The following is a 14,570-nucleotide window of genomic DNA, read 5'->3' on the forward strand; positions in this document are numbered from 1 at the left end:
TTCAATAAACATGTAGATTTATTTTAAATCAGTATGGTACATGATACAGATTGGTTTTGCAGTTTTTCATGAACTAAAATAGAAATTTCTAAATATAGCAGTGTCTGCCTGTACAACAAATATCTTAAGATAAAATAAGGTATTTTGATAGAACTACATCTGCATGAAATAGTCAGATGAAAAATCTGAAAAGGTTTCTATATACCTTCTGGATTAAAAAAACCCAAAAATTATCAATGGCTCCAGATACTAAATTGCTAAAGGAAGGAGGGAAAAAGGCTGTGAGTTCTGTTGTAAGAGCTCTTCTTGCAAAATCTAGTTTCATATTATATGATTTTGTTGTTAGAGCAGTCCTCAAAATTACAGAAGATGAGAGGCTTCATCTGCTACATTTTCACAAAAATTACCGTACGTGTTGACATTAACATGTGACAAGGCATTCACACCACTGTAGCCAATTTTTGCCACTCTGGGAAGAATGGAAATTCTGCACACTTTCAAATAAATCTTGCATCTTATAGCACTCACTAAAAACTAACAGCCATGGCACCGTAATAAAAGTTTCTGTGAGGTACCTAGACTACTACTACTAATGAAAACACAAAAATGTGAGGTAAACCTACCTTTTCCCAAAAACCTTTGAAGTCAGAGATTTTAAACAATTAAGGCACTTGAAAACATTAGGTGTACATACAAATGTGCAAGTAAAACAAACTTTAGCTGTACCAGCAAGTAACTAAGAAACAAGCAAATCTTCATTTAAAGAACCTTTAATTATCTAAATGTAAGGAATTTTGGCTTATGTAATGGACCTAAGCAACTTGTCTTTTCCTACCATAAAATATTGAAAACTGAGAGCTAAACTCAGCCACTCTAGGCTAAAGAAATGAAAACAAAACAATTTTAATGACCTAGAAAAGCAAAAGCTCATTTTAAACCAATTTAAGCCTCTGAACTAATCCAATGTGTCAAAGGCAGGAGGGAGAAGTCTCCCTCTAAAATAAAAAACACCTAGTGCTTCCTAAGAAAACTAAAGAAATAAAAGTATGCATGCTTACTATACTAAGGGAATTGAAACTAGGAAGAAGAAAGCTTGGCAGAGAAGAAAGAAAAAAGTACAATCTGTTTATCCAGGGCAATCATTATTAAAAATCTACAGTACCAAAAATCCTTAGATTTTCTGAAATTACACTGGTCACATTTGCCGTCTCAAAACTTAAAATGAAAAAACAAAACACAACTTAAATGATTGTCTCATTTAAAGAGTTAGTAAATGACTCTAAAATAACTGATTATTTCCTTCTTGCCTCATGAAAGAAGTTACTTTTCAAGATAGCTTGGTGAAAATTCTTTTGAGATACAAGTGTTAAAATACTTTTTTGAAGTACAAAGAAAAATATAATTATATCAATTTTAGTCTCTATTATATTTTTAACAGCCAGTATTTTGGGAGGTTCAACATATGAAGACTTTCAGCTTTGTGTAATATCCTTTAGCTTAATTTACTCAGGTCTGAAAGTAGGTAAGTTTTCAATTAAATATTAACAGTATGGTATCTAAAAGCAGGTTTACTACTGCTCACATGAAGTTACACCTTCAGATCAACCTTTTACCTTCCTTGATGGGAACAACAAATCACAAACATTTTAAGTTACATTCTACCCTTCAGTCTGTCTTTAAGGCACTGCTCTTTTTCTCAATGATATAAGGTGCTTTACAAGTATTAACAATAACCTGCTATACTTTGTATCCTTTCCATTTATTTCTTTAAATCTGGAATGTAATTCCCTGTGTGGTGTCTTATTTCTAATGTAGAAAAAATAACTGTTATCAAGCACAAAATTTTACTCTAAGGATAGTTTACTATATGAATATTAAACTATAAATTTATTCCATTTTTTAAATGATAGCCAAAAATCCACCTGATTCATGCTCATTTGGCACATTCTTCTCAATTCTGGCCACTGAACTACATCCTGAGTTAGGATGAAAATAATGCAGCTTTCAGGGTTTAAAATGACTAAATTTAACTGCCAAAAGTCATGAGGTTGTCTGCGCAGGACAATGTTTTCCATCCCTTACAGAGTTACATTGGGCATGTCAAGAAAAAAGAACATAATCCCACAGCAGCAGCCATACAAAATGAAAGAAGACAGCCACAAGGCTTCATGCAGAATATTTTAAATATTCCTGTTGAGCAAAATGATTTAACTGATTTTTCTTCCAGCATGATGCTCCAAAATATCCTATATGCATCCTTTGAAAATTTAAAGATCCTGGAATAGCGTCTTCCATGTGGGACATCTTGAAAGATAGTATTTTGGTTTCATTGAGTTACACGCCAGTCCTTGTTAATCTAATGGGTCTGTTTACAGAGTGTGGTAGTTTCGTTCTTTTGATTTGCAGAATTTATAGAGAAAGAAAATTACAGCCTGCACACCCAAGACAAGGACAATTCCTCCAATGAAACTGGCTGCATCAAAGGTAGACTTCCGCATAGGTTGTGAAGTTGGACTTAAAGTGGCATTAGTTGAACCTGTTAAATAAGATAGAAGAAATAACGATAAGTCTCATGAGCCTCTATCACATAATTTCAAGACCCACCTGAGTTTCGATTTTGTCTTTTGTTAGATTTTCTGAAATATTTCCTCTTGAGACAAGTCTTTACAACTAGAATTTATACCCAATTGAGGAAGACAATTATTATCATTCCATTCTTCATTTCGCTGGTCATATCAAGTGGTTAAATGCTGCTATACAACTTCAAATATAGAAATGAAGGAAAGAGACTCTCCTGGTATATAAATTATGCCCTGGGAACATGCGAAGCACTTTAAAATTTTATAATTTCTTCAGACTAAAGATCCTGCTAGAGTAAATATTAATACTTGTATTAAAAATGCACAAACTTGAATTTTAATAAATACATGAGGTAAATTTAAAAATTTGGTTGCAATTTTCCAAATTACAAAAACATTCTTAAGTATCTGCAATTTATAACTCCATAAGCAAAAGAACTCATTATTAAAAGTATCTTTTTAAAAAATATATCTATCTTTATTGATTTCAGAGAGAGAAAGGGAGAGAGAGGAAGATCAACGCTGAGAGTCATTGATCGGCTGCCTCCTGCATGCCCTGCTGCCACTGCGCCCCGGGATCAAGTGCACAACTCGGGTACGTGCCCTACCAGGAATCGAACCTTGATCTCCTGGATCATAGTCGATGCTCCACCGCTGAGCGACACCAGCAGGGCTACTAAAAGTACCTTAAACCTTACTCAGCAGATTTTACATTATGAGAAAGTTATTACCAAGTCATGAGGGGGTAAAAAAGGCACAAAAATTTGAATTCCTTCTCAGGGAGTAAAATGTTTCAAGGGGAGCACCACTCACTTTAATAAAAAGAAACTTCATATTTAAAATCAATTTTACTTTTTTCTTAAATAGAATATCAAATAAACACTGGTTCTGGTGGCTGTACGTAACAAGTTGGCCGGTTTTAAAATTAATTATAAGTGTTCTGTATTTCTTCTTGTGAAGACAGAATGGCTTCACTGAAACTGAAATAAAGGTAGTGTAAGAATAAAGACAAAAGGATAAAAAAATTACCAAGATTCACCATAAACAGAACAAGTGTCTAAAATATGGACAGAGGGAAGAGTTCCTAATCTGTGTATCTATTGTGTCTTGTGGCATAACCTAAATGATTTAGTTTATTAACATGTCAAATCACTAATTAGTAACTTAATTTTCACATGTACTTTCAAGCGTTATTATAAAGGAATTTGAGAAATTGTAAGAAATATGGCCAAGATTGACATTTAATAGTGATCTTGGCTTTTTAGGTATTTTTCAGTAAAAAGGACGGCTTTATTATCTTCATTCAGATTGCTATGGCCTAATACAGCACAAAACCAATGCCTAACATTGATCAGTATTTAACTTTTAAGATATAAGAAATTAGATTTCACCTACAAGTTGTACTAAAGGGTTTTGGAAACACATTATTTAATTCTAATGTGTCATGCCAAATGTGATTACAAACTAAGACTAGAAAAGGACTCAGCAAACCTATCACTACTGCTTTAACAGTCCACTGTGTTGTCCTCTAAACATAAAAGATGAGTTTCAGTTCACAACCATTCATGAGTAAAACTGGAAAATGGTGGCAGAAATAGTAAAAGGCAACGGTACACATACATCCAGCTTCACTGAGTTTTAAAAACCTCAATTACCTGGCGTAGTAGCAGTTGTAGAAAAGGAAGGCATAGTTGTGTTTCCAGCTGGAAGGTAAACAAAATGTATTAGAAACTTAAATTTCTAAACTTCCCAGTTATTTAGCATCTACTTTTTAAAAATAATGCCACCAACTTCAACATGCTTTCAATTTTTTAGAAAATAAAGGCCAATTTTCAGTTAATGGTTCACTAACATCTACACATCCAGAATACTAGCTTTTAAATGTATTTTAAAACATTAAGCAATCATAAAATTGTATCCAGGTTAACATCTATATGTAAAGTCTATGTATACAACTGGATCAAGTTTGCAAAAACACACACAGAAGGGCAGGAATTAGTGTTTAGGTGAGGGAATTATAGGTTCTTTATAAATAATATTGCTTCTAATACAAAAACTAAACTTCAAAAGTCAAGGTAAGAAACAAGTGCAACTCAGTATTTCTTACGTGGGTATCAAGATTTGCTTATCTTCTTCATTTCAGGGGGTTGGGAAACTTTTCTTAAAGGGGCAGAAAGTAAATATTTTAGGCTTTGTGCACTGTATAGTGCAAAAGCAGCCAAAGACAACATGCAAATGAATGGGCATGGTTGTGCTTCAATAAAACTTTATTCATAAAAACTGGTGTGCTAAGGCCACAGCTCCCCCAATTTAGATTAGAAGTGTCCAGGGGAAGCTCTAGCCTACCAAACTATGTAAGCTCAAATAATTATATGATGACGCTTCTGAACAAATGTACACTCATGGGAAGAATTAGATGGAATATAACATTTTAGGAACTAAAGTATTACATTAAAGGACTTGTTAGTGTTGATACTATTGATAGATACTAATAAATATGTTAACACCCATGGATATTTTCATACACGTGTGTACCCTTTTTTCTCTTACCACTGTACACATTTTACCCACCCTGCTCTTAGTTGGACTGTTAGGTCACCTCTCATTTCTCCATGCTATCTGTGAACATCTTACAGGGAAATACTTGATCTCATCTCTGACAGGGCTGATTCCTATACAGAATTCCCATCAGATTAGAAAGTATGATTATTTTAAGACTTATGGTCCCTTCAAAGTTATTGTTGTTGTTTATACATTCTGTGTAACTGCAAAAAAATGTACTTTACAAATTAAACATATATCAAAATCCTTTTCAATCTTAAAACACTACTATTAATTTTGTCTGAACATTTATACAGTTTTATTTTTGACCAAAGTATTAAATTAACAAAATATTCAAAATTAGGCACAACTTAGGAAATATACCTGCGCTGACCTTATTTTGTTACTTTCATTTAAAAAAATAATTCGTAAGTCATAAAAGCTGCTATTGGTGATAATTTAGAAAATATAGTAAAGAAATGTAAGTAATCCCATCACTCTGAGTAGCATGTTTTTTCCTGCCAGCTATTTCTCTAGGCACGTATGGAACAAAAAAATAAATTGTACTGGAACTACTTAATACAGTTTGTCTTTCACTTATTATGAATATTTTCCATTACATTTCTGACATTTAGTCATTTTATTATGTTATTTATATAGTTTTGTGTTTATAATATTTATACTATTTGTACTGGCAGAAGACTATTAGCCCCACTGAACACCTTTCTATATAAATCAAATTCTCTTTGCATTAACAGTCCCTTAATTTCCCACTTGCTCTCTTCAGCAGTAGCCATGGAAAGGGACATATAAAAGTTTGTTTTTCAACCATTAATTGTCACTCAACTGATACATTTTCTGCAAGGATACATCAAGACTCATGGGGAAGAAATTAAAAGTAGGCTCACAATGACTTTGGGAAAATCATTTCCTCCTTTCCCCTTCTGTTCACATCCCACCTTCTGGAAATAAGTTTTCTCTCAACATCTCAGCTTTCAATGACCTTTAATACCTTCCTAGTCAGTGATTTCTAATGAGTGCTAAAGGTTTAAGAGCACACCACTGTGTGCTCTCCAAAATAAAGTTTCACAGCATTTGCAGATTTCCATGGTGTGAATATTTCCACTGTAGCTGTAATTCAAACTACCAACATGGAATCATGAAATGTGCAGTTGGAAAGAGCTGTGCACAATTGGCTAGCAAAACCTGGTAAAAGCTAGCTCACCACAGCCTAAGTCTTTCAAAATGAGTTTTTGTCCTTGTTACAGCATTTGACCACCTTTTCCTCTGAAAAAACTACACCTACATCACACACACACAGTTTCTTGGACACACTTCTCTGGGCTCTCTCCTCTTCCCATCTCCACTCAGCTTCCTCTTCAGTCCTCTTTCCACCCCTTAGACATTACTGTTCTCAAGAGTTTGTTCCTAAAACCCTATTCTCCTCCCTAGAAACCACTCTAGGACTTCACTACTGTCTACACTGATCAACTTTGCTGTACTTTTAGCTAAGAGCTCTCCCATCACCTCATTCATCAAGTCCTATGCCTTCTACTTCCTAAGTCTATTTGTGTACGTCTGCAACTCTTCCCCTATTAGTTCTCTAGAATTACTACAACAGGTTATCTAACCTCCTCGTGTTCACTCTAGTCTCCCTTCCAGTCTGCTCTCCACATTGTCAGAATAAATCATTTTATTAAAATGCAAATCTCATCACAGAGGACCTATATTGCTTCAAATCTACCACCAAGGAATACAAAGGCACTTCCCAATCTGGCTCTTGACTTGTCGATTGCCCAGCTTCACTCTTCCTCACCTTATAATGTACACTCCAAATACAATTCCCTGATCTCATTATATTCTTTCACATTTCCTTCACCTATACTGACCACCCTGCTCCACTTGGGAAACTCTCCTCATATCTTACCAGGGTAAATTCAAGACTCAGTCAGCATCTTCAGGAAGCTGTTACCACAAATACCATGCTACTCAATACACACCCCTTCCCATACAACTCCCCTAACACACTGCTTGCTTACCTCTTCCTAGTTCCTGCAACAGACCAAACGTTGTCTTACTTCTGTCTCTGTATCCCTATCATCTAGCCTAGTACTTGTACTGGACTATTTGCTTTTAAATTATTTACTCTTCCTATCAAATTGGTGACGATTTTTAAAAGGAGATATTATCTAATGCTATTGAGTGTGGTGAAAACTTTCAAGCTGATGAGAATGAAAAGCCTATCTTTCTGGAAAGCAATCAGTATTGAGAGTCTAAAAAGAACCATTTGGGAATGCTATCTGAATCAATTCTGTCAAGAGATGACGGCAAATCTTTCCTATAAAGTATTCCAACCTAACGATTTAACCAAGAGCATGATGTGTCAAGTGTGCACAACAATGCTTGCAGCAAAAGGGACACAAGTCAAACCTGCAAGTTCATATACTCAATTTCATAAGACGTTTTTTAGATCTACACATAGAAAATACTAAAGAACTTAATCACTTAAAACATTTTGTTGTACCTCTGGATGATGAGAGTTATAGGGAATTTTAATTTCCTTTAGGCTTTTGTATTTCTGAGGATTTCCACAAAAAGCAGTTTGTGGACTCAATGTACAAAGCTATGGGAAATCCACTCAGATTCAATGAATGTGCAACACCAAAGCCATGTGTCACTGTCACAAACAGCACACATTAATGTAATTATTGCGATCCAAGACTAAGTATGTATAATTTTTAAAATTATACCAACACCTTTTAGCTATTTACTAAAATGTTATCCATCAACAGCACTTAAAAGTCCTGAAAGGAGGAAGAGGAGAAGTCAATTATCTTGTATTACCTGTGGAATTGGTTGGCAACGGAGAGGCAGTGGGCGCTACTTAAAAAAAACAAAAACATTAAGTCAAAACTGTTTAAAATATCACAATCTCTAACACTATTTCCAACCCTGCAGTCATTTGAGTGCCACTTTACAATTTTTACATTTTAGTGCCACCTGTGAAGAAAGACTGACAGTTGCTCTCAGCCAGTACTACGCTCCCCCTCCTTAGGAACAGGAGCACCAATTTTCAGTGACACTTCCCTCCCTGCCGCAGACATTTCTCAACCTCCCCTGCAGCTAGGTAGCCATGCGTAACTTCCATGAAGCACATGTAAAGTAGATATGGGCTTCTCTTTCCCTCCCTCTTCCTGCTGGCAGAATAACCAATTACATGGCTGAATCATGAGAACTCACCTTGGACAGTAAGATCAAAGCCATTTTTGAGGAATAACAATAAAAACCTAGAAGGAGCCTGGGTCCCTAATGGTTGTAGAGCTGCTACTATAACCCTGTAGCTGCACTTGAACCCAGACTTCCTTTACAGGAGACCAGAGTAAATCTATTTCTTAAATCACTGTAATTTGATACATCACCAAATAAGTAGAATTGCTCAGTTTTTCTTTAATGTCTCTTACAATGTTTTACTTAATCTTGTTTCTAAGCAACATTACCATGAAACCATAAGTCTGATATAATTTATTAGTTTTTTCTAACACACATTTAAATAACTATTAACATTTACCACCTAAACCATGTTATTGCACTCTACACAGTGTGTAACTGATCTCATACGAATGAAATTCTTAGTTATAAAGTTCAAGTTGGGATGGGGAAGATGGGAAAACTCCTACCAAAATTAAATAAAGATAGTCTTTCAAGGTTACTGACACTTTCCAGAAAAATCTTTTGCTCAATTTAATTATTACCGTGTACCAAATTAGGAGCTTGACTTTCCTTCTATAATTTATAGTCTTGTTAGAAAAATCTGCTGTTTCAGCTAGGAGTTTTAACTATTTCCTGAGCAAAGAGTAAAGGTTAAAGAGTAATCAGGTTCCTCAAATTAAAGTACAGGAAATGGAAGAATACAGAGAAGATGCATTTAACCACAGCACAAACTGTGCTGGACATTATGACATTCACCAGCACCGTAACCAAGAAACTGCCAGAACAAGACTGTCCAGGCCTATAAAATGAAAATAAAGAGAGGGACTAAAGTGCAATGAGTTTCTGTAAGAGTGAAAATAACAATAATAACAACAACGATGGAGAAGGCATCTGTACTTACAGCATTCCACAGTATAGCCAAATCACTAAACCAAGCTTCAAAACACTGTCCTTTTAGCAATCAATATAAGTGCTATTCATACTGAAATTTCTAACAAGATCAGAACTATGGAAATGCTTCAAATCAAATACTGAAATAAGGCTTCCTGAAGCAATGATCTTCCTCACCTCTCTGTGGCCACTTTCCCTAGCAGCCAATGAGAATACTTACCAGAACAGAAATCTGTACTGTTCACCATCTTGCAATCAGTAACTGTTGAATTATGTGAGCAGTAGCTTTTACCTGCTATGGAAGAAAAAACAAACAAGTTAAACAGCACCAATCACTCACTTTTATTATCTCTGACTCAGCTCCAGAATAGCTCTCAAAAATCAAACTCAGGCATAAACACTACAGAAGTCCATCCACAGACCAACAAAATATTGTTATTCTTCTTTCCACTGTTTTAGCAATATTATATAGGATCTTCCCAAATATTATCCTTTTAAAATCCACATGAACATAATGAACAGATAAACTTAGATCTTGGAATTGTGGTATGACTAATGTACAAGGAAGGCTGCTAGAATCCACAAGAAGGGTGATTCAGGAGGGAGGAAGTGGTGAGGATCTAATAAAGGCTTAGTTAAACAGGGCAGCTACCCTGAAGGAAGCAGTAAGTCCTCTGTTCCAGATCTCTCCATTAGTTTTCTACACTTTCTAAAACCAATTCCTGGATGGAAGACATAGCAAGAGTAAGGAAGTGCTTTCCCTAACATATCCTACAGAAAGGCATTCAATCTCCGAAACTTGCCAACCTTGCAACACAAAGGAGAGGGATGAACTTTTAAATTCCATTTTATGACAAACAAACAAAAAAGTGACTCTTATACAAGAGAAAACTTAACCCCCGATTAATTTAATACCCTAATTTTAAAAGAGGCTTTTAAACTTTGTTACATAGTGATATAATGTTCAGAACTCTTAAATTTTTCAGTGAAGAACAAAAAAGCTTAAGATGTAGTTTGGCTTTTTCTTTATATGTAAAAACTGCTATACTGATGGGAGAAAAAAATACAAGTACCTTACATTAAGAAAACAATAGTTTATGCTGTAATCCCATGGTTCTAACAAAAACCTAGCTGGCATTTCAAAGTTACCTCCATCCAATTCTTTACCCCTCCAATTAAAGCTAGCTTTAAAACCTAACAGAAGCACCACCTTGGCCTTCTCTCCCTTAAGTTTCATAAGGTCTCTCTACGGTTCATCTACAGCACACACTGAGGATAAATGCCTCAAACATGTTTCTGGGGAAGTTTCAGGAGAAAATTTCACAACTTTCTTTCACAGCTGATTTCAGTGTATCCTACAAAGGTCTATAATCTCTCTTCCTTCAAAACTATTGAGCCTTAATTATCAAGTCTAAGGAATTAAGTGAGAGGTGGGGGGATGGGAGACAAGAAGAGATTTTAGGGGGAAGTGTAAAGCAATTGGCACTGTATTTGATTTGTGAAAAAACAGTGTTACTTTCGTAAACATTCTACATAATTTTTGAATGTTCAAGAATATCCTGTAGTATATTTTAAAATGTTATAACAAAACAGTTTTGCATTCTCAAAATTAACACAATCCCAAAGTTTCTTACCTTCTTTACATTCCATCCAAAAGCAGGTAATATTAGCAACAGCACTGCTAGCATTAATACAGGAAACACAGCTGTTGTGGTTTTCACAGATTTCTGGGGTGGGGAGGAATGTATGAAATAAATTAGTTGGCAACTGATTTGGAATTTGTATTACTTATTTTTTTTTAAACAGTAAGCATTATAGACAGTACCAGACTTACTAACTCAGAAAAATGGTAAAACTTTATAGTCTATCAACAAGTGAAAGGGTAATGAACTGGAATGTTATTCAGTCATTAAAAAGGGGAAATCCTGTCATACACTACAACACAGATGGTCCCTGAAGACATATGCTAAGTGATATCAGCAAGTCACAGAAACACAAATACTGCATGATTCCGCTTATACAAAGTATCTAAAATAGTCAAATTCAGAAGCAGAAAGTAGGATGGTTGCCAAGAACTGGGGAAGAGGGGAAATGGACAATTGTTCAATGAGCATAGAGTTTTATGCAAGATGAAAAGTTCTAGAGATCTGTAGACCAGTGTGCGTATAGTTAATACCATACAGTGCCTTTAAAATTTTGTTAAGAAGGTAGATCTCATGTGATTTTTTTAAACCACACACAAAAAACTTCATAAAGCGGCTAAGAAATTACAATCATTTTAAATTACTTAGGAAGCCAGTGTCAACTCAAGAGGAAGGGGGAAAAAACACAAGTTAGTGGGAACACTCAGTACTTCATGGTACCTATCTAAACAACTTTTTTTTTTACATGGCAACTCTTTCAGACACTCAGGATTTCTTGATGCATTTTAAAGCATCCTTAAAAAATAAAAATATTGGAAAAAAACACTGTTATAAGGCCAACAACAGACCAGGAAATCACTGACCCAAAACATCAGATGAGATACTAAAATTTTTAACAGTAATAAAGACGTATTACAGGTTGAACCCAAGATTTGAGGATGCCCATTCTGAAAAGCCCTAGGTTCATAATTCATAAATTATCCACTCTTTCCAGCATCCTCCACGACTAGAGGATAAGAGACAACACATTTGGAGGGAGCTACATTCATGTACATGTAATTTAACAAGTTAGCAAGGTTTTTTAAATAATTTAAGCCAAATGGCCCAGAAACAAGACTTCAAAGACGGCTAATTACAATTCAGTGTCTGGACAAACAAATGGACTATAGAATTGGACTCCATCCATTTCCTAGAAGATAGATGCCTCTAAAAAACATTCTCCTTCGCCTTCTCTGTACCTCAAAAAAAAAAAAAAAAAAAAAACCCACTAAACACACGCACACAAAACCCTGTTCAACACAGAAGCAATGCATTTCAATACTTCATCATTAGTATTTATCAGAGACTGGGACATATATGGGGGGGAGGGTGTCACAAAGCAGAATTAAATTTTTCAGAGGTTTGTATACAAATGAAAAATGCTAGTTGTTTAAAATCTTTTGTGCTGGATGATGAATGTTTGGGTAGCACAGTGAATGATATTTACAATGAACTATACTTGCTACCTTTCAGATGGCAGCCTATCTAACTACTACTTACAGAAAACACAAATTACCTCCTTTGCATGTATTTGAATTACACAAAGGCAATTAACTTCATATTTCCAAGCTTCTCTTTAAAAAACAAAAAAAACAAAACTACAATTCTGAGAGGAAACTGCCAAATAATCAGGAGGCAAAACATATTCCACTCTACCACCTTAAAAATAGTGCCGTCAGAACTTCCAGTATTGTACTGCAATTTCTTTTCATTAAAAAAAAATTTTTTTTAGTACATATTTATTGATTTTAGAGAGAGAGGAAGGGGAAGAGAGGAACATCCGCTGGGGGCCTCCTGTATGCCCCCTACCGGATGGAAGTCCCTGACTGGGATTCCAACCGGTGACCTTTTGTGGTGCAGGGACAACGCTCAACCAACTGAGCCACACGGGCCAGGTCTAAAAATTTTTTAATTTTACCATTACATCTTTCTGATTCTAATATCAAGTTCATTACATAGTTTATTAAGCTTTTATAAAATACAAAAATTAGGGAAGACATTGTAAGACAATATGATCAACCTGAAAGAATAAAAACCAAGGTAAAAACCAGTAGTTCTTCCCTCAAAATGCCAGTTACGTCCTACCCAATATTGAACTAGAACCACCAATCACACTAGATTGCAGGTTTTATATACCTAGAGTTTCTTCACCTTATCTCAAATTTATCTTCCCTTCTTTTTTGTATTATCACGACAGTGCCAATTTCTTCTTTATGCCTCGACCAGTAGCCTGCAGAGCTTAACTAAAGGTGTGTTCTTGATCGGATTCTAGGAAAGCGACAGACCTGGTTCCAGCCCCAACTTCACCATCTACTAACCAAACGGTCCCGGCAAAGTTACTTTCTCTCTCCTCGGTTTCACCACCCATTTTCTAGTTTAGCCTAAGAGACGTATGCGAAGCACTGGGTACACGAATGGGTACCTCCCGTCGTTTTAACAAAGCATGGGGTTTAAAGTTTTCATTAAATACTCAAACCTCAGATAAATCCCATACCTATCCGCAAACTTACCGTAATTAAATCTCAGGCGACTTATTTACAAACGAAAATTAATGTCTTCAGTTTCTCTTTCCCTCTTTTGCCAACTTCCGGAGAACCCTCCCTGCGGAGTGGGGACCTGGGTGGACAAACGACTAAACCCAGGGAAAGGGAGCTCGGTCTCGTCGCTACCTGCGAAGGCACGTCGCCTCGCCCCACAATCGACCCCTGTCGCCACCGCGGAAGCCAGCCACGTCCCCTCTTCTGAGCCTACGGCAAAACTGGGGCTTACGAGGTACTTTTAGAAAGCACCTCGGACTGGGACCCTGAGGTCAGAAACTGCAACGGCGTCCGGGGCTCGGCCGCCCCTTCCCAGCGGAGCGCCTCCCCACCACGGCCAGCCCGCGCCCGGCCCCGACTGGCCCTGGAGGGGCCGCCATGTTGCCCGAGCGGGATCGCCCCGGGGGGCCCAGCGCGCACCACGCAGGACGGGCAGCGCGGCCGGGCGGGAGCGAGCGACGGAGCGAGCGAGGGCAGGAAGCCCGACCGACCGGCACCCACCTGGTGCTAGAGTGGTTAACGGCGCGAGGGTCCTCAACGACGTCGTAACTGTCTCGTTGGTGGGCGAAGTCGTCATATTCGGGGCCAGGGTGCTGGGCTCAGCGGCGGTCAGCACACAGAGCGCGGCCAGGCAGGCAGCAGCCCAGAGCAGCAGGCGGGAGAGCTCCGACATCGCGACCTCCGCGCTGGTGTTCCGGCGACAGCTGCGGCGCACGACTCCTCGGCTGCTCACTCTTGTCTCCAGCGGCGCCGCCTCCAAGTCTCTGCTGCCCCCTCGGGAGCGCGCTAGGATCACGTGCGGGGCCGCCGAGGAGTAGAGGGGGGTGCGGTCGATACCAACTGGAATACTACGGGAGCGGGAACAGAGGCATCGAGAAGAAACTGAGGGATGCTGTGCCTCAAAGAGACTAGACTATACCAAGAGAACTGGAGACACACATGAAACTATTTTCTTTGCCCCAAGATTACCACAGAGGACGCAACTGGGCTTGTCTTGTTCCTGCAATAAGGACATCTCCCACCCTGGCTTGGATGGAACCACCTACGTGACGTGACGGCGGCGTCCGCCAAAGCAACCAGCGAGGCTGTAATCCCGGCCCCACGTGACAGCGGGGCCCCGCCTCCGCGAC

General features: G+C 37.6%; 1 protein-coding gene across 2 annotated transcripts; it reads right to left on the reverse strand.

The window, feature by feature from the left end:
- Nucleotides 1–14,484, reverse strand: CD164 (CD164 molecule). Of its 2 annotated transcripts, none has more exons than XM_081140867.1 (6): nt 13,942–14,484; nt 10,856–10,948; nt 9,442–9,516; nt 7,965–8,000; nt 4,235–4,282; nt 1–2,536 (listed from the first exon to the last, which is right to left on the reverse strand). In XM_081140867.1, exons 1-6 carry the CDS (start codon nt 14,111–14,113, stop codon nt 2,370–2,372), a joined length of 591 nt encoding a protein of 196 aa, XP_080996993.1. In that variant the 5' UTR covers nt 14,114–14,484; the 3' UTR covers nt 1–2,369. The 2 variants fall into 2 exon arrangements, with proteins under 2 accessions (XP_080996993.1, XP_080996992.1); XM_081140866.1 differs by having other exon boundaries at nt 7,965–8,003; nt 13,942–14,219.
- Nucleotides 14,485–14,570: the final 86 nt, after the last annotated feature.

The sequence above is a fragment of the Miniopterus schreibersii genome, assembly GCF_964146895.1.
Source record: "Miniopterus schreibersii genome assembly, chromosome: 6".
NCBI lineage: Eukaryota > Metazoa > Chordata > Mammalia > Chiroptera > Miniopteridae > Miniopterus > Miniopterus schreibersii.